Below are 26,964 nucleotides of genomic sequence, written 5' to 3'. Positions count from 1 at the left end.
TCAAAAGTTTTGGCAAGACAACTTGTGAGCGCTATGGGTCTATAACTACCGGGGGAACTTGGTGGCTTTCCGGGTTTAAGGAAAGGTACAATTACTGCTTTCTTCCATTCCTCAGGTAGCTTCCCGGAGACCCATATTTTATTAAAAAACTTTAAAAGTGCTTCTACGGCAGGTTCTGAAAGATGGGCTAACATCTCATAATGGACTTTATCAGGCCCGGGTGCTGTTTGCTTTCCGGTGCAGAGTACTCTATTGATTTCTTCAAACGTTATTAAACTGTTGTATGTCTCATTCAACCTGCTATTCGTGGGAAGGCTTTGTTTTTCAGCAGTGTTTTTGTATTTTAGAAATGAGTCGGTATAGTGGAGGGAACTAGAAACTTGAGAGAAGTGCTCTCCCAAAATGTCTGCCTGTTCTTTGATGTTTGTTTGTCTGTCGGGGTCTGTCAGAAAAGGGATTGTGAAAGCGGAGAAGCACCCATTTAATCTACGCACTTGTTCCCACATTTTTTTCGACGTAATTGAGCTCTTTATTGATGACACAAACTTTTGCCATGATTCTTTTTCAGCTATGCGGCGTATATACCGGGCATTAGCTTTCGCTTTTTTTAAATTTATAAAGTTTTCCTGCGTTGGGTATCGTCGGAAAATCCCCCAGGCTTTATTTTGTTTCTTTTTTGCTTCTCTACATGTTTGTGTGTACCAGGGTTTATGGCTTGGTCGTACCGTTCCCGAAGTCTGAGGAATGGCTAACTGTGCTGCAGCAATAATACATGAGGTAAATATTTCGTTGAGTTCATCTATACTAGAATACTCTGTGGATATTTTATCGAGGCTGGCCTCAGCTCGGAAAAGTTCCCAGTCGGCTAAATGAAGCTTCCAGCGGCGTGGTTTTGTCAGGGTTACTGATGGTGGTGATGACATGTTAATGATAACTGGTAGGTGGTCGCTTCCATACGGATTGTCTAAAACATCCCAGTTAAAATCATTAAAAATAGAAGGCGAACTAAAAGACAGGTCTAAACAGCTCATTTTTCTAGTGCTGGGACTGCAATACGTTTGTTTCCCTGTATTTAGTAAGCAGACATTGTTGCATAGAATAAAATCTTCTAAAATACGGCCTCTAGTATCTGTTTGTTCACTGCCCCAATAAGAGGAATGCGCATTAAAATCACCGACTACCAGATACGGCTCTGGTAGCTGTTGTAAAAGTGTTTCTAAGTCATGCAGTGTTACTGATAGATGCGGCTGTAGATATACCGAGCATATGGTGATGGTTTTAAAATGGAGGACGGTGACTGCAACAGCTTCATACTTGGTTTTTATCTTGATTTCACGGGTTGCAACTCCACTCTGCACAATAATAGCAACACCTCCTGAGAGCCTATCAGCTTGCTCTCGGTCGCACCGAAAGACTTGATACTTCTTTAGGATATTCTGGTGTTTGGGACCTAAGTTTGTCTCCTGTAGGCATAAAGCCATAGGGGAAAATGTGTTTAGAAGTTCTTTTATATCAGAATAGTTATTTAATGCTCCACGACAGTTCCAATGTATAAGGAACGCCATGTTGGATGATTTTTGGGAGTGTCGTAAGGAAGTTATAGTAGAGGATTTGGGGGTGCCATTACTGGGCTCTTGTCTTTTCTTTTTCGCTCAAGCGAGCTGCGCCGCCGCTGAAGCGGGGGCGAGTTTGGCGTTGTGTCCATCGCCTCGCTAGAGGCTCTGGAGGTCCGCGGAGAACCCACGGGTGTGCGGTTTGTAGGCCTCTCCCGACTGGGGGAAGCCTTGCGGGCTGCCAACCCGGAGGCCGGCGGGCCCTTCTTCGAAAGTGGCAGAGCAGCTTTCACTGCATCTGCCCGGGGCGCGGATGGCCCTGCCCCAGGCTCACTGCATGTGGCCTGGACAGGTGCCGAAGCCTGGTGTGATGCCCCGCCCCGTCGCACCACATCGGCGAAATTTGTTCTTGCTGTGAAGAGGAATGTGCCTTGTGTTTGACTGAATCGTTGACGTGCTTCTTTGAAAGTTATGTTTTCTTTTGTTTTGATGGTTATTATTTCCTTTTCTTTTTTCCAGGTCGGACACGACCTCGAGTACGCGGGGTGATCCCCTTCACAGTTAGGGCACTGCGGTGCTGCATTGCAATTTTCAGACTCATGATCGTGTGATGAACATTTAGCACAAGTTTGGCGGCCACGACAACTCTGGGATCCATGGCCAAATCTCTGGCACTTGAAACACCGGCGAGGATTTGGGATGTATGGTCTGACTGCTATTTTCATATAACCTACCTCTATGGTTTCGGGGAGTTGGCTGGACGCAAAAGAGAGAACTAAGTGCTTTGTTGGAATTTCTTTGTCATCTTTTCGGATTTTTATGCGCTGGACATTTGTGACATTCTGGTCTTTGAGACCTTCCAGCATTTCTTCTTCAGTCAGGGTGAGAAAGTCTTGTTCTGAGATGACACCTTTGACAGTGTTGAGGGATCTGTGGGCACTGACGGAAACAGGTATTTCTCCAAAGGTTGCTATGTTTGAGAGCTTGGAAAACTGTGTTTTGTCTTTGATTTGCAGTAGTAGGTCCCCACTGGCTAGCTTCGACACCTTGTAGCCAAGGCCCAGTGATTGTGTCAGAGACTTGGAAACTATGAAAGGAGAGATGATTCTTGCTTGCTTTTCTGTTACTTCACTATGTACAACATGGTATCTGGGGAAGACTTCTTTTTTTTGCAGGAACTGCGCAGTGACATCGGTCCGCCCTCGTTTCTGAGGGCGATCATTTGTTTGAGGAAAGGAATCCATAAAAGAAAATTGTTATTCAGCTGTGGTGGCAGCCACCCACCATCGAGCCCAACACGGGGACGGGACAGGAACTTGCACGCAAGTCCTGCCCACGCCAGCTGTACACCTCAACTATAACCTAATATGACTCAACTCAGGGTAGTTGGTCACACACGGTTAACCCTCGCCGCCAGGAAAAAGAGGAAAAAACGAAGAAAACAGGAGGAGACAGGAGAGTTGTAAGAAAGAGATAGGAAAGTGAAAGATAGAGGGGAGGAAAGGAAAAGGCGACTGCCGATTTCCCCCGGTCGGGTCAGGCCGGAGGTGCCGTCTACAGGAAGCTGGGGCCAAAGTGGTGTGTTGCCTCCGCCGAGGGGCCTTAAAGGTCCAAACGCTCGGCATCGGCTCAACCACCAGGATCCCCTTTTCCCCGGACACGGCGATGCCACGCACGGCTAAGCGCGGATGCTCGGGTCCGTGGTGACACATGCTCACCATCATCCCCCTGCGGGGATGTCCCTGCGGATGCTCGGGTTAACCCCGTGGTGTCGCCACTCACCAACGTCTGCATGCTAGACGCCTCCCTGCGGGGATGTCCCTTGTTCATAGGAAGAGTGGTAGAGCCCAGAGTAGAAGAAATGTATCCAAGTAAGACATGATGTTGGGCTAGTCGGTTAATGGTTAGAGCGAAACAAAGCTGCGCGAAGAAGACGGGACAAAAGAAAGGCACGAATACACACACACAAAGCGCAGACTCTTGACTGGCACGTTGACAGTGCGATGAGGTTAACATAGGTAGTTGCCGCTTGTCCCTTGTTCATAGGAAGAGTGGTAGAGCCTAGAGTAGAAGAAATGTATCCAAGTAAGACATGATGTTGGGCTAGTCGGTTCATGGTTAGAGCGAAACAAAACTGCGCGAAGAAGACGGGACAAAAGAAAGGCACGAAAACACACACACAAAGCGCAGACTCTTGACTGGCACGTTGACAGTGCGATGAGGTTAACATAGGTAGTTGCCGCTTGTCCCTTGTTCATAGGAAGAGTGGTAGAGCCCAGAGTAGAAGAAATGTATCCAAGTAAGACATGATGATCCAAGTAAGACATGATCGCACTGTCAACGTGCCAGTCAAGAGTCTGCGCTTTGTGTGTGTGTATTCGTGCCTTTCTTTTGTCCCGTCTTCTTCGCGCAGTTTTGTTTCGCTCTAACCATGAACCGACTAGCCCAACATCATGTCTTACTTGGATACATTTCTTCTACTCTGGGCTCTACCACTCTTCCTATGAACAAGGGACAAGCGGCAACTACCTTTGTTAACCTCATCGCACTGTCAACGTGCCAGTCAAGAGTCTGCGCTTTGTGTGTGTGTATTCGTGCCTTTCTTTTGTCCCGTCTTCTTCGCGCAGTTTTGTTTCGCTCTAACCATGAACCGACTAGCCCAACATCATGTCTTACTTGGATACATTTCTTCTACTCTGGGCTCTACCACTCTTCCTATGAACAAGGGACAAGCGGCAACTACCTATGTTAACCTCATCGCACTGTCAACGTGCCAGTCAAGAGTCTGCGCTTTGTGTGTGTGTATTCGTGCCTTTCTTTTGTCCCGTCTTCTTCGCGCAGTTTTGTTTCGCTCTAACCATGAACCGACTAGCCCAACATCATGTCTTACTTGGATACATTTCTTCTACTCTGGGCTCTACCACTCTTCCTATGAACAAGGGACAAGCGGCAACTACCTATTTTAACCTCATCGCACTGTCAACGTGCCAGTCAAGAGTCTGCGCTTTGTGTGTGTGTATTCGTGCCTTTCTTTTGTCCCGTCTTCTTCGCTCAGTTTTGTTTCGCTCTAACCATGAACCGACTAGCCCAACATCATGTCTTACTTGGATACATTTCTTCTACTCTGGGCTCTACCACTCTTCCTATGAACAAGGGACAAGCGGCAACTACCTATGTTAACCTCATCGCACTGTCAACGTGCCAGTCAAGAGTCTGCGCTTTGTGTGTGTGTATTCGTGCCTTTCTTTTGTCCCGTCTTCTTCGCGCAGTTTTGTTTCGCTCTAACCATGAACCGACTAGCCCAACATCATGTCTTACTTGGATACATTTCTTCTACTCTGGGCTCTACCACTCTTCCTATGAACAAGGGACAAGCGGCAACTACCTATGTTAACCTCATCGCACTGTCAACGTGCCAGTCAAGAGTCTGCGCTTTGTGTGTGTGTATTCGTGCCTTTCTTTTGTCCCGTCTTCTTCGCGCAGTTTTGTTTCGCTCTAACCATGAACCGACTAGCCCAACATCATGTCTTACTTGGATACATTTCTTCTACTCTGGGCTCTACCACTCTTCCTATGAACCAGGGACAAGCGGCAACTACCTATGTTAACCTCATCGCACTGTCAACGTGCCAGTCAAGAGTCTGCGCTTTGTGTGTGTGTATTCGTGCCTTTCTTTTGTGCCGTCTTCTTCGCGCAGTTTTGTTTCGCTCTAACCATGAACCGACTAGCCCAACATCATGTCTTACTTAGAAATTCATGCCGCTTTCTGTGACACCCGCACAAAAAACATCAACCGAGCCATGTGCAAGAAAACAAATGTACTCACGTGGGGTCTCCTCAGAGTTGTGTCATCGGCGTCCCAGTCCTACTTGGTCGTGCAAAGTAAAGGGGGCGTTGTACAGCGAGGTAGAACCGCTTGAGTTGACTGCCAGTGAAGTGTCTACAAAAATTGCGAGGGCGAGAAATTGCACTATTTGAATGCTGCAACAAGAAAATTTTCTTATGAGTATTGTCATGCTTTTCTCATTACATGTGCCTCAAGAAGCCAAAGCGAAGAAAAAGAAACAAAACTGCGGGAGGCGTGCTGACCTACGTCTCGTTTTGCAGGCGTAAATTGTGTGGAAAATTTAGTATTTCTTTATAAAACAGACCGCAAAACAACGGACAATCGAGCGTATAGACAGAAGCCACACTACGTTCGACAAAACCTTTCATTTCATGCAACCTGGAATACATATTAGCGTTGAAAATGTCGATATTGCGTGAGTCGTGCACAAACGAAAAGGAGGCGTGCAATGCGTAAGAGAACAGTGTCACTCACAGGGGGTCTCCGTAGAGTTGGGTCGTCACCGTTCTAATCCTGCTTGGACAATGAGTGGAATATGGACAGGACACAGCGGGCTAAAACTGCATGAATACGTAGCCAGTTAACAGCTGGACGCCGACAGAACTGTTAAAAACTTTGCTGAATCTCGGTTACGCCCCGTGATGATTGTCTGAACACCACGCCCACGTTGTCTGAAATATTTAAGTGGCGTCACCGCGCGGTAAGTACGAGGAACCGAACTTCGTGGTGCGTTATTTTCTTCTTTTTTTTTATTCAATAGTGCCATGTGCCTTTTTCTGGCCAAGTCAGGATTGGGTACGCTACGTGCAAAAAAGAAAAATTCTTTGGAAGCACTTAGATATCTCTTAAGTACGGGAAGGCGGAAGCCGTTTGCGACTCATTGCACTGATTTGAATTCGCCGTGCTTGAATTCATTTCACGACACAGCAAAGAGCGTGGCGAGAGAAAGCGGTGACGTCGCACTGCGCATGCGCAGTGTGTCGACATTTGTTGCTTGGCGGCGGATCACCGCGCTTCGGCGTCTCTTCGTCTGATGTGACGTCATCATGTAGTTTTTCTCGTTTTCGAGCAATTTTTACTCAAATTATGGTTGGTTTGGTTTATGGGGTTTAACGTCCCAAAGCGACTAAGGCTATGAGAGACGCCGTAGTGAAGGGCTCCGGAAATTTCGACCACCTGGGGTTCTTTAACGTGCACTGACATCGCACAGTACACGGGCCTCTAGAATTTCTCCTCCAAAGAAATTCCAGCCGCCGCGGCCGGGATCGAACCCGCGTCTTTCGGGTCAGCAGCCGAGCACCATAACCGCTGGGCCACCGCGGCGCCCTTTACTCAAATTATGGGTGCTTCTGTAATATGAAGTACTATTTACGATTAATTACACATTTTAAATTAATTTGAAAGAAATTCGGCGTTTTTCCGCCCATATGTATCAGCAGCGCGAACACAAACCAGGAAGGAGGAAAAGATAGTACAGAGTGCTGAACTTTTATTTAAGCAAAAACTGAACCCGGAAGTAATCTACACACACCGGGTAAAAGCCCACCAGGGGGAGTAATCAAGGCGCGCGATCAAACTAGTACCCACACGATGTCCAGGGCATCAAAAAATAACAAGAATCACACTGTACACTGCGTTGATTGAAATGAAGCGCGAATGACATGCGGGAAAAAAAAAGAAATGAGAAAAAAGGACAGGCTTGAGAGTGCACGAATGACTAAAACGATGGAAAAAATGGAAAAACTGGGCTGAAGGCACGAATTTCACTAAAAGCTTGAGGAGGCGAGAAGGCGGTGGAAGGGTTAGCGATACGAAGGATTAGCTCCAACAATTAACACGGCTAGAAAGAAAAGCAATATCTGAAATATGCCTCTAAGAACCAGGCGAAATCAGAAAAAAGGAGAGTGAAAGGTGATTTGTTTTTCAGATAGCGAGATAGATGGGGTGCTTACGAAACCTTCCTTAAGCCCTGAGATGTAGGCGGCTTCAACGATTTCGCGCGTCAGTTGGTTTTTATGGTTGTTCAGACGGTTGCTTTCTTAAAATTAAGAATACATTTCTTTTTCCTGTCGCATACCCGGCAATGGGCCGGCATAATCCTCAATGGAGCCCCAGTTAAATCATTCTTATGTTCCATTAACATTTCATTTAAACATCTCACCTGTTTGGCCTATGTAAGCCTTACGCAAGTTAAAGGGATGAAGTATCCATCACCGTCCGCTCAAGGCACAATAGGGTCTCGGTGCCTGGTTGTGCAGCTGCTGCTCTTTTTCTAGTTGTTAACTCTGTTGCACAGGCTTGACAGCCGCATAGGGGGCTGAAAAGACTGCGTCTACGCCTGCCTTTCTACCAATTTTCTTCACATTATGCGATATCTGGCGCAGGTACGGGAAAACGGCGACCCATATGTTCCGCTGTCGCGTATCATCCGGGGCTTTACTTTCATGCTTCATACCTACCAGGACTTGTTTGCTAGAGGCGAAAGGAGGGATTGCGGATACGCTGATTGCGTCAGCCTTACTACTCATGCTCATGAATGTTCATGCTCATGCTCACCACGAATGCTCATGATGATGTCATCGAAGGTACCCGTACATTTCAAAGCATACGCGCTTGCTTCGAAGGAAAAAGCCAACGCCGCTGAAGGCAAAGCCCAACGAAAGATATTTGCCAACCTCAAACGAAGCATGGCAGGATTTGGTTGACCGCAGCGGCAATCTGAAATCTTTCCTTCCGTGACGTGACACTATACTTGCCCGCTCTTCTCTATTGCGCTGAGGAGAAGCCGCAAAATAAATCGTTGATTACGTCACTATATTAAATACAAGCTTAAAAGCCCTTGGCGTGCTTTACCTATAGGCTATATAGATTTGAATCTTTAAATATCGGGCAGTTCTCAAAATGTGGTGCAGTTGCACTTTAATGCGAATGACTAGCCTTCCTGCATTGTGGATTTTGAGCCCGTAGTGAATCAACATGACTTTAATCATGATGCCTGCAGAGAGTCAACTGATGGCAGTGTCGCCTCTCTTTACTACCATATTGGTAGTTTGGCAGCTATGAAATTCCATTCCAGTGTCAATTATTGCCTCCGAAATGCAAGCTGGCCTCTGAGTAGGGTCAGTGCTTCGTCGCGGATCGAAATATGGCTCGGGCATGTTAACGTAGTTATACTGGTTTGCGTAATTTGAGATTTGCCTCGCTCACATTCACGCTAAACATCGTGTGCGGAATCATCGCAGTGGGAAGAGGCGTTGTTACGCGGTCTCCCCGCTGAAGAATCTAGGAGACTCAGCCTTTCGGAGCAGCAAGTAACGCAAGCCTGTATCTTCGTCCACCGAGAATACAGTATCATCCACTCTTGTGGCGCATTTGACCAAGCAAACTCGACCCCAATGACTGCCGCAAGACGTCGCAGGCGCAGTTCGGATCTGAAGTAGGTAGCTGTATTTGCAGAGCCCGCAAGTCCACTCTAGAGAAATGTGATCACTACAGTACTTAACAGACTGGCGGAAGCGATAGCTACTAACGCATTTTAGGGTCGTCGTCGAAGAACACAACTGACCGCTGCTCACAGCCACGCTAAATTTAAATCGGGCAAATCAACTTTCGAGGCAAGGTCCAAATTCTAGGGCTACTACCTCGCATAAAGTTTAGGCAGTAGCACGCAATTGCGAATATTGGAGACAAAAGCCGCCACGGTGGCTAATTGGTTACGCGCACGGCTGCTGACCGGAAAGACGGAGGTTCGATCCCGGCCGCAGCGGTCGAATTTTGGTGGAGATGACATTCTGGAGGCCGGTGTACTGTGCAATGTCAGCGCACGATAAGGGATCCCAGGTGGCGGACATTGCCGGAGCCCGTCACTGTGGCGTCCACGCAGACTGAGTCGTCTTGGGACGTCAGCTGCATAAACCAATTCCACGTAAAAATGGTCGCGCTTCCCGTCGCAAAATTATAAAGCCACGTACCAAGGTTATAAGCCAACAAATATTGCAAAACATTACGGTAATATAAAGGGCACACCAATAATGAGCCAGCATCTTTCTTCTGATCACTTCACGCCCTAGAATTCGACCACTGCAGTTAAAAATGTACGCCGACTTTTCTTGTCTCGGAGAGAGAGAGAAAAAAAAATTTATTGTGACAGGAATTCGGGGCACGCCCCAGGGTCCCCGCACGACCCCACTGCACTCAAGTGTTTATGTTCCTGAGGTCCATAACACTGGCAGCACGGCCGGTGGCGATGGCCTGCACGGCCGGGTCCTCCGAGCGCAGCAGGGTCTCCCAGTCCTCCCAGGTCTTGAGGCTCTCTAGGTCCCGGGGGGGGAGGGTCCGCCGGGCAGAGGGAAAGGATGTGGAGGGAAGAAGCGAAGGGTTCTCGGCATGGGGCGCATGCCGGAGTGGGGAAGGAGGGATGATAGTGGGCTAGGGTAAGGGGTGAGGGGAGAGAGTGTGTCTGTAGTCTGCGCCAGAGTGTTGCTTGTTTGTTATCTAGGGAGGAGTGGGGCGTGAGGTAGAGCTGGCGTGAGGCTCTGTAGGCCTGCGTCAGCTCGCTGAATGAGTGCATGCGCTCCTTCGTGAATCCCCGATCCGAGGCCACCTGAGCCCGGTGTAAAGAACCTCGGGAATGGCTCGCTGAGTGACAGCTGATGCACCAATTCCTTAGGTGAAAGATTGCATCTATCAGGAACTTTCCACTATCATTCCCGATCCAGACTTTTCGGATATATTCTGTACAGAAAGCGTGATGTTTGATGAAGGCTTCCTGAATGTAGACAGGACGCGGGCTGCTAATGGGGCAGGTGGGAAAGCGCGGTTCTTTCCACGCCACCCGCACAAAAAACACCAAACGAGCGATATGGAAGAGAACAGATGTACTCTATGTGCATTGATGGGATGAACTTGAAGCTGTTTTCCTCCTGCCCGTCAGCCCTAACAAAAAAAAAACTTGGCATTTAGGATGAGAAATTTTCTTCTCACGAGAGAATTCGTATTGCGATAAGCACTTAGCGAGACCTACTTGCGCATCACACTACTGAGGTTATGCCTGCAAGTCTCATATACTGTGAAAACGAAGCACGAGCACTCCAGTAAAAATTTGGCAGTCATAACCCACACGTGAAAGAAAGTACAACTACTCAGAATTAGTAGCAGACACGAAACAATCAGAGCAGACAGGAATAATGAGCCCATCTAAAAGTGGCTATAAATCATCAAAAAGAATCGAAAGATTAAGAAAAAATGAACTGTACATAAAAAGCCCAGATTATTCATGTAGTACTTTACCATGCATGCCAGGCATCACTATATCGTGACTGACAGCCAAAGAGCGTCAGAAATAAAACTTAGGCTGTCGGTAAATATCCTTTAGTTGCATGCCAAAGGAAGTACTTGAAGACAACAGATTTTAAACTGTAACAAGCCTTCGTGCTCAGTGAGCAAGGAGGGCATTCGTTTTTTGAATAATATATAAAAGCTATGGTGGGTTCAACTTAATTGAAACACCTGGTACATCTGCGGGAACGACATGGTTCACTTCACAAAAAGGTTCACACAAAAACCGGGGAAAAAGAGCGTTAACGGCCAAATTCCCTCATCGATGCCGTAGACTCTAGGATGGCGATGTAGGAATTGAAAGAGAAGAAAAAAAAAGTTAAATTCACTGCATTTTAATGGCAGTGATGCTGCAGATTCAATACACACATTGTGCAGCTGGGCTCGGCGTAGCCTGCATAATTAAACGCCGGAATATTTTTTCAATGTTCACAGATATTTATTTTAAAACTGTGAAAAGTACGTCGGTGCGGTATGCGCAGGGAGATTGTAGAGCAAAGCGGAGATTACGAACATATTATGTATGAATAAGTATACAACTACCTTATTTTAACTAGACATCTTTTTTGACATTTGAGGCGCAAAGTTGATTATCCAGAATTGATTGGTTTGGTTTGATTTTATGAGGTCTAATGTCCCAGTGCCGCTCAGCCTATGACGGACGCCGTAGTGGAGGGCTCCAGATAATTTAGACCATCTGGGGTTATCTTCCAGTGACATAGCCTTTCGTCTCCATTTAAATGCGATCGTCTTGGCCGGTATCAAACTGCGTCGTTACGTCGTCGGCGTCCCAGTCCTACTGAGTAGTCCAAGGTAAAGTGGGCGCTGCAGAGCGAGGTAGAATAGCTTGGGTTGCCTGCCTGTGGAGGGCGTAGACAAGTTTCGAGGGCGAAAAAGTTCCGCCTTTTGACCGTTGCACCCCTTAGGTTCTCTTATGAGCATGCTCACACTCTTCAAATTATTTGTGCGGCGACAACAAAAACAGAGAAAAAATAAGTAACACTGCGGGACTCATGCTATGCGGCACTTCGTTTTGCAATGTCAGTTCATTATGCAGTAGTATTCCTTCATAAAACAGAGCGATAAACAACGGGATGTCGAGGAGATCGTCAGAAGGCCCCGTAAGTTCGACAAAACCATACATTTCATGTATCCTGGAATATATATTGGCACTAAAACATAGCTATAAAAAAGAACACAGCATGGGTGCAATGCGCCAAAGAACCGTCTCACACAGGCTCTCCTTAGAGCTTGGTCATCGGCGTTCTAGTCCTGCTTGAATGTTCATTTGAACACGGACACTACACAGCGGGCTAAAACTGTGTGACTAAGCAGCCAGTGACGGTGCTGGACACCGTCACAAGTGTTAGAAACTTTGCTGTTTCTCTGTTACGCCTCGCACTGCTCATCTGAACCCCACGCCCCCGCTCGCTCATTCTGTTTTATGTGGCGCCACCCCGTGCCGAGAACGAGGAACACGACTGCATAGTGCATTTTTATTCTTTTTTTGTATTGAATACTGTTGGTTTCCTATTGGTGGCCGTGGTAGGGCTGGGTGCGAGTTGTGTAAAAGTGCTTGGTCCATCACAGACAAGAACAAACAAGAAAAGAGCACATAAGCATACTGTCAAGTTTCTGCGCAAAAAACGAGCTCGTAAAGTACACAAAAAGAACTCGTACTTCTATGTAAGCGTCGAAAGCACTGCAAACCTACACTCGAAGAACCAAACGAAGTAAAGAAACTGACTGGCTTGATATGACTGCAGATAAAAATACTTCCGGTGATGGTAAGTTGACCGCTTTGCAAGGTAAGTTATTGGAGCCGGGCCTGGTTCATATAATAAATGACGATTTGTTTGAGTTGGTTGTGCACTGAGGCGTTAGTGTTGCTTATGACATGTTTGTGCACAGTCTGTCGCGTTCTGTTGTACTGCATATAAGCCTGGAATTTTATTTTTGTATGATAATTAATGATTGTGAACGACATAATCGAGCGATGCATTTGTCGACGAAATTCGTAGGTGAGCAAACCGCATTAGCTGTGATGATCACATAGCGATACCTGTCTTCTGTAGGCGAAGAAACAAAATAAAAGTGCGCTCCCCCCCCCCCCCCCCCCCCATGATATACATATAATGTACGTTTTTGCATGCCGGTGTTGTATTACGTCTACACCACATAGTGCACAGGAAACTATTCTACAGGCAGCTGATATCCTCTCAATAAACAATGCAAAAAAGAGGGCGAAGATGAACAAAAAATACAATGGGGTGGCTTAACGCATCTTAATTAAGATGGCAGTCCGATGGGAATATGTTCCGGATCCACTGCGCGCGGTTGCAAGTTGTGGGGCCTCGCTCAATCCACCCCTTTGTTTCGCTTCCCCTCGATGCATCCTCTTTCTTCATAGTTCTTATATGCGCTGACGACATCACTATATGGACCAACCCTGGATCCGACGGAGAGATTGCAGAGCGATTACAACAAGCTGTCGACAAAGTACAATCTTTTGTGCACGGGAATGGTGTTGCATTTTCACCGGCTGAACCAGAGCTCTCAGTTATAAGGAACAAACAAGCCTGACAGGCAGAACCCGACCCTCCATCGAGTAGCACATTGACAACCTACCGATAACCCCGGTAGCCACGATCAGGGTTCTTGGCATGTTGATTCAGAATAATTCAACACGGAAGCGATACGCATCTACGCTTCAAGACGCGCCAGTACGGCGCGCGGGTGGCACGTATTGCCACCCGTCGCAGGGGCATGAGAGAAGCCGACGTGGGTAGGATCCCGCAAAGCTTGATGATAACTAGAATCATGTACACTTGCCCCTACTATCATGTGAATCGCAGGGTCGACGATGCACTTAATATCATCATTACAACAGTGTACAAGGCAGCCCTTGATCTACCTACATGCGCCAACTCAGATCGACTGCTGCTGCTAGGAATTTTTATGGGATCCCGGTTTAACTTCGCAAAGCGACTGGGCCGATAAGCGACGCCTTAGTGGAGGGCTCCTGATATTTCAATTACGTGGGGCTCTTTAACGTGCACTGACATCGCACAGTACGCGGGCCTCTTGCGTGTAGCTTCCATCAAAATGCGACCCACGGCCGGGATCAAACCCGCGTCTTTCGGGCCACTAGACAATCACGATAACCATTGCGCCACCGCGACACTCACGCTCGGCCAGCTTTTCTTGTAATGAAATTAGTAATGCTTTCGCATTAAAAGCGCGTCTTCCGCTCCTACAAAATCGATTTTAAAAAGGCGCCTATGTCCAACGGACGGCACTCCTCTCACGACAATTTGCTCTGAGAGTTAGTCTTTTCTTTATAATTCAGATTTCTAAGAGGCAAATATTTCACGAAATTTTCTCCTTCCAGTGGTTGTAAGGTAAGGCACAAGGCATAACAGCACAAACTACACAGGTGCAAGGAAGTAGACGAGAAACACACAGTGCGGTCTTACAACAGGAGGTTTATTTTTTCAGGCACTTCAGTAAAAATATACAGCAGCAACAAGAAATCAAGTACAGAAGCTGAGTCTGATAAACAGTCATCGCCTATAGAAATAACACAGGACAACTCAGATCATACAGCTACCGATAAGGACAGCAATTCTTTATCTATAAGGGCTAGGGGGGGGGGGGGTGACACTACTCTCTTTAAGATGCACGGTTTCTACGGCTTCAGTCAATTCTCGAGTGGTTTTTTCATCGCACCTGCGCAGCACACTCGTGCTGCCCAGCTCAAGAGCGCATTTACAGTCTGGGCAGTGAATGCCCATGTGGCCCGAGATTCGTTGCGTCACATTGTATTTGTGCTCGGACAAACCCTTATTTAGGCACCTCCCGGTTTGGCCTACGTATGCATGACCGCAAATCAAGTGGATAGAATACAGGACGCCCTGAGCGCACGAAACGAGCCGGTCGCGATTATTTATGGTGCATCCTGTGCGCTTACGAGCCATTTGATTAACGCGCTTACAGAGGCTTGACAAGCGATCCGGAGCTGAAAATAAACCATCTATTCCTACTCTCCTTCCTATCTTTCTTAAGTATTGTGAAATCTCGTGTGCGTAGGGAGCGACTGCAATTTTATCCTTATCTCATATTCTTTTTTCTTCTTTGGCTCTCAAAAAGGTTTCAGCCATTGAGGATAAGAAGGTTAGCGGGTAACCAGCCAGCAGTAATCGGCGCTTCTGGGCTTAAAAAGACATCTTCCAGTTTGTGTTTGCTGGATTTTTATTAATGCATTGTTAACGCATGAATTGATTTATTTATTTATTATCTATTTATTATCAATACCTCAAATGCCCCAGGAATGGGGTATTACATGAGGGATGGGCTGAATGTGTCACTAATGGAAGATTGGATGGCAGCCTTGAAGTGCAGTGGATCGGAGTGGTGCACGGAGTCGAATGGCAGGCCGTTCCAGTCTCGAGCAGTTTGCACGAAGAATGAGCGAAGATGAGCTGTAGTCTGTGCTGGGGGAGGGTAGACTGTTTTGGGATGGTTGGTACGGCTTGATAAGCGATGAGCTGGCAGGATAGCTGAAACATCAAGTTGTCTGTGATAAAATTTATGAAAGAGGCAGAGCCGAAAGATGCAACGTCTGGACTCGAGATTAGTAAGATTAGCCTCAGATTTAAGTGCAGTGACGCTGGTGTGATACGAGTAGTCCGAAAAAATAAATCTAGCTGCGCGATTCTGAACTGATTCGAGGGTGTTTGAAAGGTTAGATTGATGAGGGTCCCAGACTGAGCATGCGTACTCTAACTTCGGCCGGACAAATGTGAGGTATGTTAATGTTTTAATTGAAGCAGAAGCGAGTCGCAAGTTCCTACGGAGGAAGCCAAGAGTGCGATTGGCTTCGTTTGTTATGTTTGTTATGTGCGCTGACCAATTAAGTTTGTTAGAAAATGTGATGCCGAGATATTTATACGATTGAACAGATGCTATTTCAGATGCATTTATTTCATACTTGAACGGTTGATAGTTTTGGCGCCGATGGAAAGAAAGCAATGACGTTTTATTAGTGTTTAAAGACATTAACCAAGTGTTGCACCAGGCTTCAACACGTTTAAGGTCGCCTTGAAGTAAGCGAGAGTCAGAGGTGTTATGGATGGGGCGGTAGATTACACAGTCGTCTGCAAATAGGCGGATATGAGAACTGATATTATTAGGCAGGTCGTTAATATAGATTAGAAAAAGCAAAGGCCCAAGCACAGTGCCTTGGGGGACACCGGAAAGGACCGGGGAGCAAGATGACGAAAGTTTATTAGCATACACAAATTGTTTCCGGTTAGTGAGAAAATTGCGTATCCAATCTAATACAAGGGGGTTAATGTGTAAGCTTGAAAGTTTAAGTAGAAGTCTTTGATGGGGAACCTTATCGAATGCCTTTTCAAAATCCAAAAAGAGAGCGTCCACCGGAATGTTTAAATCGAGATTAGAGCTTATGTCGTTAATGAATAAAGCTAGTTGAGTATCACATGATAGCCCTTTGCGAAACCCATGCTGATTAGGATGAAAAAAAGTGACAGATATCAGGAATTTTACTATGTGAGAGTAAAGCACATGCTCCATTAGTTTTGAACAAACGCTAGTTAGTGAAATGGGACGATAACTAGAACATAAAGATGGAGGACCTTTTTTCGGGACTGGAACAACCTTGCCTACTTTCCAGTCTTCCGGCACCACTCCTGATGACAATGATTGCTGGAAAATATGGCATAAAATCACACTGACAGTGTTTTTCGTATGTTTTAGTACCTTGGTGTTAATGCCATCGACACCTGCAGAAGATGAAAGCCTTAATGAGTCAATGATTTTCACAATACCGGGAGGATTAAAAGTGATCTCAGGCATAACAGTGTGATCGTAATGGGGAAAATCTGGTAAATTGTTAGCAGGTTCTTGCGTGAAAACAGAAGTGAATGCACGGTTTAGTTCTTCGGCTGTTTGACTTGCAGGAATCGGGCGATTGCAGTGATCGTGTAATTGTAATGGTTGCGAGCGTTTAGGGTTTATAGACTCCAAAATTTTTTAGGGTCATTTTTTAACATGGTTGGCAAAACTGATGAATAGAAAATACGCTTTGTTTTGTTAGCAAGTGACTCAAACTCGAAACCAACCCACCGCCGGGCACCCACCGGTCAAAAGGGTACAAGCGTCCCCCGGCCTGGCGCTCGGCTTCCTTTAGGGGTGTACGTTTGGGAGCATAGCATAGCATAGCATAGCATAGCATAGTTAAGCATAGCATGATGCTATGCTTAACTAGGTTCGAGTGCGCTGAATCAAAAGAGAGAAGAGGTTTGTTGCAGCGAGGCACAATGACCCAGCAGAAGTGATTGGGGTTAAAATATATTCATAATTCTAGAAACCGTGAGAAGCCGTTTGTTGGCGGTTCTTGAGCGACAATCAATTGGCTCAGAATGCTTGAAAATATCTAAGAAGTTTGGAAGCTTCGGAAGGGAGGACGTCCTGCTAGCACTGTAATATCACAAGGTAATCATCCACGAATCTAAAGATTTTTTTCAAATTGCTGCCCTGAAGGGACCTGTGCAGCGCTGTCTTGCACGGCTAAGTAAAGATCATTCAGGATAGGTGCAATTGATGAACCGATACAAATGTCATTGTTTTGAATTGAAAGCAAACCGTTCCTTTTCGCGGATGTCGATCTTAAGTACTACACAGTAGCTCGAGGAAGCCGGCAGTTGAGAGCCAACTCGACTTCTGAAATTTTTTAGCTCCATGCTGGTCTATACAGATCTTGATGCAATTGAACAAGTCCTCATGAGAGATGGCATAATATAAGTCCTTTATGTCGATCGAAAATCCTATCACTGTCTTTTCGGAGTTATCTTTTAGAAAATCAACCACAGGTCCTACATTTTTCACCAGAAATGGGTCGTCGACTGTCAGCAACTGAAGTTGTTTTTGTGAAACTGATGCAACTGACTTCTGCAACATAAATCCTGCAACCACAAACTGTATGGTAACATTTTAGCCGAGACGTGCCGATTACGGAAGGCTGCTTACGCGCAGACCCAGTTATCCTGAGTGGCTGAGGCCTTGTTAAAAGCCAAATAAGAAAAAAGAATAAGATATTAGGATAAGAACGCAGTCATTCCCTGCGCACACAGGGTTTCACACAACTTAAGAAAGTTAGGAAAAGAGTAGGAATAGATGTTTTGTTTTCAGCTCCGGATCGTTTGCCAAGCCACTGCAAGCGCATTAATCAAACGGGTCGGTAAGGTCTCCTCCGGCTCAACCTGTTGTCATCCTAACTGATTCAAAATCTGCCCTTCAGAAGCTAGAGCGTGGGCTCCCTACTGACACCTTGTCTATAAGCTCTCTACGCTTGTTAGAGAATCTGCACAAAAGAGGCTTTACTCTATATTTCCGAAGGTTGCCCTCTCACATAGGAGTCAGAGGCAGTGAGATGGCAGACAGTCTCGCCCATAAAGCACTGTCACGAAATTCATGAAACAAGTCCGTCCAGCTGCAAAACGTTTCTTCATAAAAAGGGTGCTCGATTATTTCAGTACCCTGTGGAGTGCGCCCCACAAACCATGTGTGACCATTATTGATTGGATAACGTTTATTGTCAGCACTGAGCCCTAGTGGGCATTATACTAGGTGGCTTCGAGCCCATGGCTCTTGGCGACCTTGTGAGCCAACTCAGTGGCCCGGACTTGCGTCAACGGGTCTGAGCTGGCCAGTATAGCCTCCCACCGCTCTAGAGAAGGGACTGGTAGTAGGTCCGCCGGTGGCGGCGCCTTTTCGCAGCTCCATAAAATGTGGTCATATCCGGCTATCTCGCCGCATTGTTTGCAAGTAGCGTTGTATTGTGTTGGATGCATGTGTGCTAGTCTCGACGGGCTAAAGAAGGCTCGCGTCTGGAGCCGACGCCACGTTACCTCCTGGCTTTTGTCAAGCTTTTTGTCTGGTGGCGGATAGATCCTCCTTTCCAGTTTAAACTGATTGGTGTATTCGTGAAATGATATGAATTCATCTCTCGTGAAATTTGGGGACTCAACCCGGCTCACTGCTCGGCTGACATAACCTCGAGCTATACTGTGAGCCAACTCGTTACCCTGTTCCCCGAGTGTGCCGGCACCCGTATTAGTTCCACCTCTCTTTGGGTCTGAGAAGATGCCCGGAAAGTCTACTACAGCTAATTCGAACGAGGAATGCTCGTACTCCTGCCTGGATGCATAAGATGGGCATGGCATCGTCTCCGCTATGTTCTATATGTGTTATGTGCGGGTATATAGAACATTATATTACGTACTGCCCAGAGTGCAGCGCGGAAAGATATGTGATGCTAGCTTCCTTCAAGAGGACAGAAGCCCTTCACAGCACAGTTCAGGATATCCTCTACCCGAGTGGAAACCAGACATGAAAAAGAGAGGCTCCACGCCTTCTTTTAACATCCCTGCAGGACACTGATCTTGACTCGAAATGGTGACAGCAGGGACGGTCTATGGTCTTCTGTGATTTAATGTGTGCGCAGATGGTGCCTTCTGGGGTGGTCTATGTTATTCTGTGAGTCAGTGTGTGCATGGATGTGGCTCTGCAATGGACTATGTTCTACCGTGACTGAATATATATATAGATGGTGACTTCTGGAGTGGATCATGTTGTGCTGTGAGTGAATGTGCGCATAAATGATGACTGCGGGAGTGGCCTATGTTGTATTATAAGCGACTGTGTGCATAGCGGGGCAGATCTGACCGGTTTAGAACATTATTAACATATAAGTGACGCTACGGTGGAGCAATTGCAGGCGGAATAATCAAGGCTAATTCCACCTGTAGCATGCAACAACTCAACTAAACTCAACTAAGCACTGAGGATGCACCATAAATCATCGCGACCGGTTCGTTTTCTGTGCTCAGGGCGTCGTGTATTCTATCCCCTTGTTTTGCTGCCCCGCATACGGACGCGAAACAGGAAGATGCCTTAAAAAGAGTTAGAGCATAAATACGACGTGACGCAACAAATTTCAGGCAATCTGGGCATTCACTGCCAAGAGAGTTGCATCAGCACCCCCTCCATAGCTCGTATAAAGAATTGCGCTTCTTATAGGTAGCTGGATGACCCGAGTTCTCCTGTGTTATTTCTGGGGGTGATGGCTGTTTTTCAGTCTCGGTTGCTCTTCTTATTTCATTGATACTGCTCTATATATTTACCGAAGAGTCTGAAAAAATTAACCTTCAGCTGTAGGTCAGCACTGCGTGTGCCTCGGCTAGTTTCTTGTTCTTGAGCAGCTTGCGCTGTTCTGCTTTGTTGTGAACCAATAGCCCGCGATTTGTCATTCAAGCTGATTGCGCAAAAAAATGAACTAAAAACTGACAGTGCAGTCGGTGGAAAAAGCAAAGAGCTAAAAAGCTGCTGTAGTGGAGGGCTTCCGAATATTTTGGATCACGTGGATATTTTTAACGTACACTGACACCGCACAGCGCACGGATTCTTTTCAGTTTTGACTCCAAGTAAACACTGCGTCCAAAGCTGCGGTTAAGCCAGCATCATCGGGCCCACCACCCGAGCGCCCTAATCAAAGAGCAATTTTGGTTGGCGGAAGGGATTCTTGTACCCGTTCAAGTGTGGCAAGAAAGGTACTTTGACGCTCTCACAAACGAGTCAGCGCAATGACCAATGGCTGTTCCAAGTAATTTTCCATCAAAATGCGGCGCAAGTAGATGTCATCTCGGTGCTGGCGGAGGGATGCATGTTTGCCTCGTAGTGCCTTACCAAACCTATTAACCCTAGCTATATCAGGCACGAATGACGAATTGGGTTTAACATGCTTTTTAAAACACAGATATCCACCTCCCTACCCCTGAAGGCGCTCATCTACTGAGCCGGAGTATCCGGGTTCCAACCGTACGGCGCCGGCCGCATTTTGATGCACGCGTGGCCTGTGTGCTGTGCGACGTCAATGCAAGTCAAAGATCCCCGTGTGATCGAAATTATTTCGGAGCCCACGACTTCGGCACCTCTTCCTTCCCTTCTTTAACTCCACCCTAACCCTCCCCTTACGGCGCGGTTCAGTTGTCCATCGAAATATGTCAGACAGTTACTGCGTCATTTCCTTTCCTCGAAGCCTACTAATTAGCCACTGCTCATGGATTCCCCATCGTTGTCGTCTGTGACGGCGTTGCCATACCCCACCACCTAACAACCATGTCTGATAGTACAAGAGCGAAATGCCACCTGCCACGGCGACAGCGGAAGAACGGACAACCCGAAGGTGGCTGCCACGGGAAGATCCCGGAGGTTGGCTAGCTGCGCAAGACGCCACCCTCCAGCTGTGGCAGGTGGCGTGTGAAGAGCTGCGTTCAAATTTCGCATTACCGACTATCATAGTGGGCCGTCAATTTTTGTGGTTTTATTCATTTACCGTTAACGGGGTATCACTTGTAGGGTTTCTATTGGCCCCCCGCATCAGCTGGTGTAATGAAGCGCGTGCATGGTGTAATGAAGCGAGTCTTATGTTGAGTTCCAATGGCAGATCGGGATCAAGTTTTTCTGCTCGGTTTGGATCAGTCGTATTCCAATGGTGAAATGGGAGCGCGAGTTGTATGTTCCAATGGCAGATCGGGATCAGGCGTAAATCTCGGATCGCTCCATGGAGAAGCGATACTTGATCCGCCGACATCGGCGGATTTGACCGGAACCTCGCGTGACGTTTTCTTTTCCGCCGCGTCTGCTTCTTGTCACGACAGGCAGCGGCCGCTTCGTTCCTGTCGTCGCTACATGGTTAGCCGGGCGAGCCCAACGTTACTAGGGCGAGCCGGGACAGCCGGGCACTTTCCAACAACAGTGAACGTCAATGATCTTGCTTCGCGCCGTACGGCACTACTTTTGCTTCATGGAAGGGACAATTCCGACTCGGGCACTGAAAGCTCAGAGTCCAGCAGTGAAGATTCGTCTTAAACGGACAGCGAGCGTGAGGCTTGCGGCCTGTATGCCTGCCGCCGGCGTCAGAAAAAATTACCAACGATTACGTTACTTCCTAATGCGAAATTTGAGCGCAGCAAATAAGCTGTTTCACCTTTTCGATAGATTGAGGCAAAGAAATCGAGCAACACATGTATGCGCTATCACAGAATTTTTTTTTTAGCAGACGGAGGACTTCCATCGGTCGTCTCGCTCATGGCTCAGAAAGAACTGGCAGATAATTTCGCAGTGGCGAACGACAGCGGCAATTTCGGCTCGGGCGGTGCACATATACAGATCCGCCGCCACCGATCTGGCTCTCTGATTGCCACCGCACAGGGCGAACGGCAGCGGCAATTTCGGCTCGGGCGGTGCACATATACAGATCCGCCGCCACCGATCTGGCTCTCTGATTGCCACCGCACAGGGGTTGCATTGGAGGAGGAGCGAAGAAAGGAATTAAGTTCGAGCCGGCGCTTTGACAACCGGAGACTCGCAGGAAGAGGGGTGAGGGGGGCGGCGTGTACACCCAGCGGCAAACGATGGGGGCAGAAGCGCGCGCAGCAAGCGGACAACACGATAAAGGGAGGAGGGAAGAGATAGCAGCGACTGACTGATGCCGCTGACGCCGATAGTGAGTCAACCCCAGCTGCGGATGGAAGGGGGGCGGAGCTGGTTACGAGGCCGACGCCGACGACAACGCCGACGACGACGCCGACGCGAAACCCAGGAACGGACGCCAAAGAGCTGCGCTCTAAAATGCGCTAATATCCTTTGTTCGCGTACATACTAAGCCCTGGAGTAGAGGAATGTCAAAAATGAATCATTTTTGAGGATCGTTGGCCAATACCGAGTTGCTGGTAGAAGTGATAACTGCGATACAAGCAAATTTCTTCCTGATGCCCAGTGCGGCTGGCCTGTTGTCTGCTAGCTCCGCTGTTGAAGGCGTCGCAGAAATCGATCATATCTTTGATTTATTATGAGACGAGGAACACAGTAAAACGGTGACGCGAGTAGCACCTTTACTACAGCGCTGGCCAGTTCCGAAGCGCCCTGAGCTGCGGCATCGATGTGAAACAGTTAGGCTTAGCGACGACTACGGCAGCCAGGCAGCAGCGCAGTTCGTCGCTCGGCGTGTTCGCGGGCGGCGTCGTTGCCGAAAGCTCGAGTGTCTCGCTGATTGGTTCAGCGGCTTGCGACTAGCAGTCGCAAGGCTGGAAAATCGAGCAGCGAGTGACTTGCCTGCGCGTCGTCTGCCACTTCTTTCGTGAACGGTATAGGACAGGCTCACTGGCGCTCCGAAGACCGCGGCCGCATACTCGCGTGTTCTCGGTAAGAGTGGATCATCCTGTACATACGCATTGGTTTTGTTTTAAGCATGAAATGCTTTTAGCTCCCGTTGTCGGGAGTGTGGTGACGTCGCGCCGAGACTGAGAGCCAACATCCGGGCACTTAATTCCACTCATCCGGGCACTGAAACGAGAGCATCCGGGCACCGTACGAGATTTAACGAGACTCTCTAAGAGAGAGGGGCCGCGCTTCCGCGCCGTCCCCAAGGATTGCGCTGCGGTCCCACACTCACGCATGTAAAAGACCGGCCGCTGGGCCTTCAGCTCATGAAGGTTCCCCCTTTGGCAGGCAGATGTACACACGCTCGCGGAGTATTTGGACGCGCTGCAGATACATTCTTGACAGGCCTGCGTCTCGTCGAGTCCGCGTACGCTTCTGCATCGTCCTGCATTTCATTGCCGCCACCGTCACAGCTGCTTAAGCCAAGCAATGGAGCCTGATGAAAGGATAGATGGGAAACGTCTTGCGGAAAGCGATCGCTTTGCGAGTGATACGCCACAACAGACTGCTCGCCCCTGCCGACAACGCCATGATTATGCGGCCGCTCCCGAAAGCTAAAAGGCCGCCACGGTTCGTGGCTGCCTACCTAAGCCCGCACTATTGCATGCGATCGCTTCGACTCAACAAGAAGAGTGTGGTGTGGTTTGGTGTGTCGAACACTGGACCCATTTCAAGATTTTGACTAGTACCATCTACAACCAATATGTTATGCCCGTAAACATTTCATGCTTACTCTACTCTCGGTTACGGGAGAGGCAGATATATTTTTACATTACGGCCTTCGTACTACCTCTTTTTTGTTTCGCCGAGACGGCGTCTGTCAACGCGAAGATTGCGCCTCGCGCAACTCCTGTCGCACTTGAACACGAAGCTAGCAGGGGGTCCCATAGAGTTTCTTACTATTATCTAGAGGGAAAGCTGGCGGCGCTGCACTTCAGCCACCATGGACGCTCAAGGCATCATGGGGCGGTGAGCACTTGTTGCGTCACATTCGTAATTTTTCGGGAATACGGAGTGGCACTACTGACATGTTTCATTCCGAAAACGCTGTTCGTGTGTGCGCAGACGACCTTCGCGCGAATGCAGTGTATAAAAACCATAGTAGTAAAACCGCAACGACACACAACGCCAATAAAAGGTTTCACTTGTCCAAAATGCCTTTAAAAAAACCTTTTGAAGTATTTAAGCAACCAAATTTTTTTTAAAACATATTTTTTTAAAAACGCGCCTGTTGAGCACGAAATATTAGTTTTTATAATGTTCAATACTTGGCCAATAGAAGAGCGAGTCGTCTCTTATTTTGGGCAAACTTTGCAATTAAAGCCTTTTCTGCTCGTTTGTTGCAATTTACAGACAGGATATTGAATGTTATGACATTCGTATTTATCGAACAGCTTTATTTTTGCATTATTTTTTGGCCAAACGTTGTACTTCTGCAGTCGGTAGCTCACCGCCCCATGATGCTTTGAGCGCCCATGGTGGCTGAAGTAGTCTCGAGGGGCCTCCATGCAAACTCCCATAGACGGCTTGCCAGCTTTCCCTCTAGGTAACAGTAAGAAACTGTATGGGGCGTCCGCTCCAGCGGCGCCCCTAGTTGCCGCGGCGCGCCGCTGCGGCGCTGCCGTCACGCTTGCCACTTGATGCTCCAAGTGCTCCCGAGGGAGCACTCGAACTGCAATCGCAAAATGGGAGGTGGCGAAGCTACGCGCTCCGACGCGCTCCGTACGCGATCCGACGGAGCGTTCCCGATCTGCCATTGGAATTCAGCATTAGAGCTCTGCTTCATATGCAACCAAGTTCGAGTAATCTGACGATTTTCTTGTAACGCATTCTTGAGACGTGCAGTGAATTTTTATTTTTCAATGTGGAAGTGCGAATTAGCAGCTTAGATACAACGGCAGACACCACAGGACGCAGTCAACACAAGAGCCTCCTGGCGAAGTACGTTGGTAATTTTATTGCAACATACGGAATGTCTGCAGGGCGACTTTTTATTGTCACTGTAAGCAGGTATTTGAAAATGAGCTCTGCAGAGCGACATTGATTTCGATTAAAGTTGTCGTGAATGTTTTACGCCAAGTGACGCTCTATTACAGAAAGGAGCATGCCCTGAGCGGCCAAGCCGGCTGTAGTCTACAAATTATTATTGCGAAACCAATGTGTGGCTCATCGGGAACGAAACGCCGGCTCAGCGTTCACCAGCTGCAGTGGTCGCAAGACTGCCAGATGGTGTCACCGTGGTATACACAGAAAAAAAAACGTTTCTTCCGAAAATGCAAGGGATTGAACCAAGGACTTTCAGATTGCGAGGCGAGCATACAACCACGGTACTGCTTGGCGAACAAAGGTGCTCATAAGATATGCGTTGCCTTACGAGTTTATGCTAATGAGTGGGCGTGTCATTACAATGGAAGAAAAATCATCACAACATAAATGGAATTAAAGAGATTAAAATACAAAACCGATGCTTTCACATTCATAGCGCAAAAGTAGGCTTAAGTACGCTCGCAATTTTTGCGACATAAATCCATCAGTATACAATCTGATTTTCAGGCGAATATCGAAGCAGTGATGCTGTGTCCAGTTCTAAAATGTCACTTATCAGCAAGACAATGCAGCAGAGCGAAAAGGTGAACAAAGGTTAAAACCTGCCAAATCTTGTGTTTATCTACCTGCATTAGTAACCAAGTGAATAATACTGGATGCCCGTGAGATTTTACGAAAATACATCTCGGGTGACGGCTAATCGCGGGCGCTTTATTATGTGGTAAGGCGCATGAGATTGTACAACAGTTGCAGGAGCATTGTCATGATATAAGCACGTCTATGTGAAGATTTCACTGCCTGTGTCCGGACAGGTGCTCCGTGACGGTCTCCTTATCTAAGCACGTGAATGAACACCGTGTACAGCGATAGCCCTCTGCGACAGTGTGCGATAGCATATGACGATTTAAAACCCCACGCACTGACGCTGCATAATCGCATATAACACACTTGAAGGGTCTTGCCCTAGTGTTAATTTGCTTGTACCGATTTAATTTTGAAGACTCTGCACATGTGAAAGGGCACAAATTGCACTTGTACGTTTTTTCGCCGGAGTGCGTACGCTTATGTATAGTGAGGTTGCTGGAGCTTGCAGCTGCAAAAGAGCGCATGTCCCAGTTGAAGGGTTTCTAGCCAGTATGCTTTCGCTTGTGCACAGTTAGAGTGGAAGAATGCGCAGTTGAAAAAGCGCACAGGTCGCACTTGTACGGTTTTTCGCCCGTGTGCGTACGCTTATGTATAGTGAGGTGGCTGGAGCTTGTAGCTGCAAAAGAGCACATGTCGCATTTGAAGGGTTTGTCGCCAGTATGCTTCCGCTTGTGCAAAGTTAGAGTGGAAGATCGCGCAGTTGAAAAAGCGCACAGGTCGCACATGTACGGTTTTTCGCCGGTGTGCGTACGCTTATGTATAGTGAGGTGGCTGGAGCTTGTAGCTGCAAATGAGCACATGTCGCATTTGAAGGGTTTGTCGCCAGTATGCTTCCGCTTGTGCACAGTTAGAGTGGAAGATTGCGCAGTTGAAAAAGCGCACAGGTCGCACTTGTACGGTTTTTCGCCGGTGTGCGTACGCATATGTATAGTGAGGTGGCTGGAGCTTGTAGCTGCAAAAGAGCACATGTCGCATTTAAAGGGTTTGTCGCCAGTATGCTTCCGCTTGTGCAAAGTTAGAGTGGAAGAATGCGCAGTTGAAAAAGCACACAGGTCGCACATGTACGGTTTTTCGCCCGTGTGCGTACGCTTATGTATAGTGAGGTTGCTGGAGCTTGTAGCTGCAAAAGAGCACATGTCGCATTTGAAGGGTTTGTCGCCAGTATGCTTCCGCTTGTGCACAGTTAGAGTGGAAGATTGCGCAGTTGAAAAAGCGCACAGGTCGCACTTG

At 47.5% G+C, this 26,964-nt stretch overlaps 1 protein-coding gene across 1 annotated transcript; it reads right to left on the bottom strand.

The window, feature by feature from the left end:
- Nucleotides 1–321: 321 nt before the first annotated feature.
- LOC149327898 (uncharacterized) lies at nt 322–3,321 on the bottom strand. Its single transcript, XM_089563543.1, has one exon. It carries the CDS (start codon nt 2,795–2,797, stop codon nt 1,598–1,600), a length of 1,200 nt encoding a protein of 399 aa, XP_089419669.1. The 5' UTR covers nt 2,798–3,321; the 3' UTR covers nt 322–1,597.
- Nucleotides 3,322–26,964: the final 23,643 nt, after the last annotated feature.

The sequence above is a fragment of the Amblyomma mixtum genome, chromosome 10 (assembly GCF_055824585.1).
Source record: "Amblyomma mixtum isolate Tamu chromosome 10, ASM5582458v1, whole genome shotgun sequence".
Taxonomy (NCBI): Eukaryota; Metazoa; Arthropoda; class Arachnida; order Ixodida; family Ixodidae; genus Amblyomma; species Amblyomma mixtum.
Note: the sequence above shows the minus strand (reverse complement) of the source record. Positions and strands in the feature narration are given on the sequence as shown.

What these genes read in the sequence shown, in the direction of transcription:
- LOC149327898 (XM_089563543.1), bottom strand. Translation starts at nt 2,797, where the DNA reads ATGGATTCCTTTCCTCAAACAAATGATCGCCCTCAGAAACGAGGGCGG.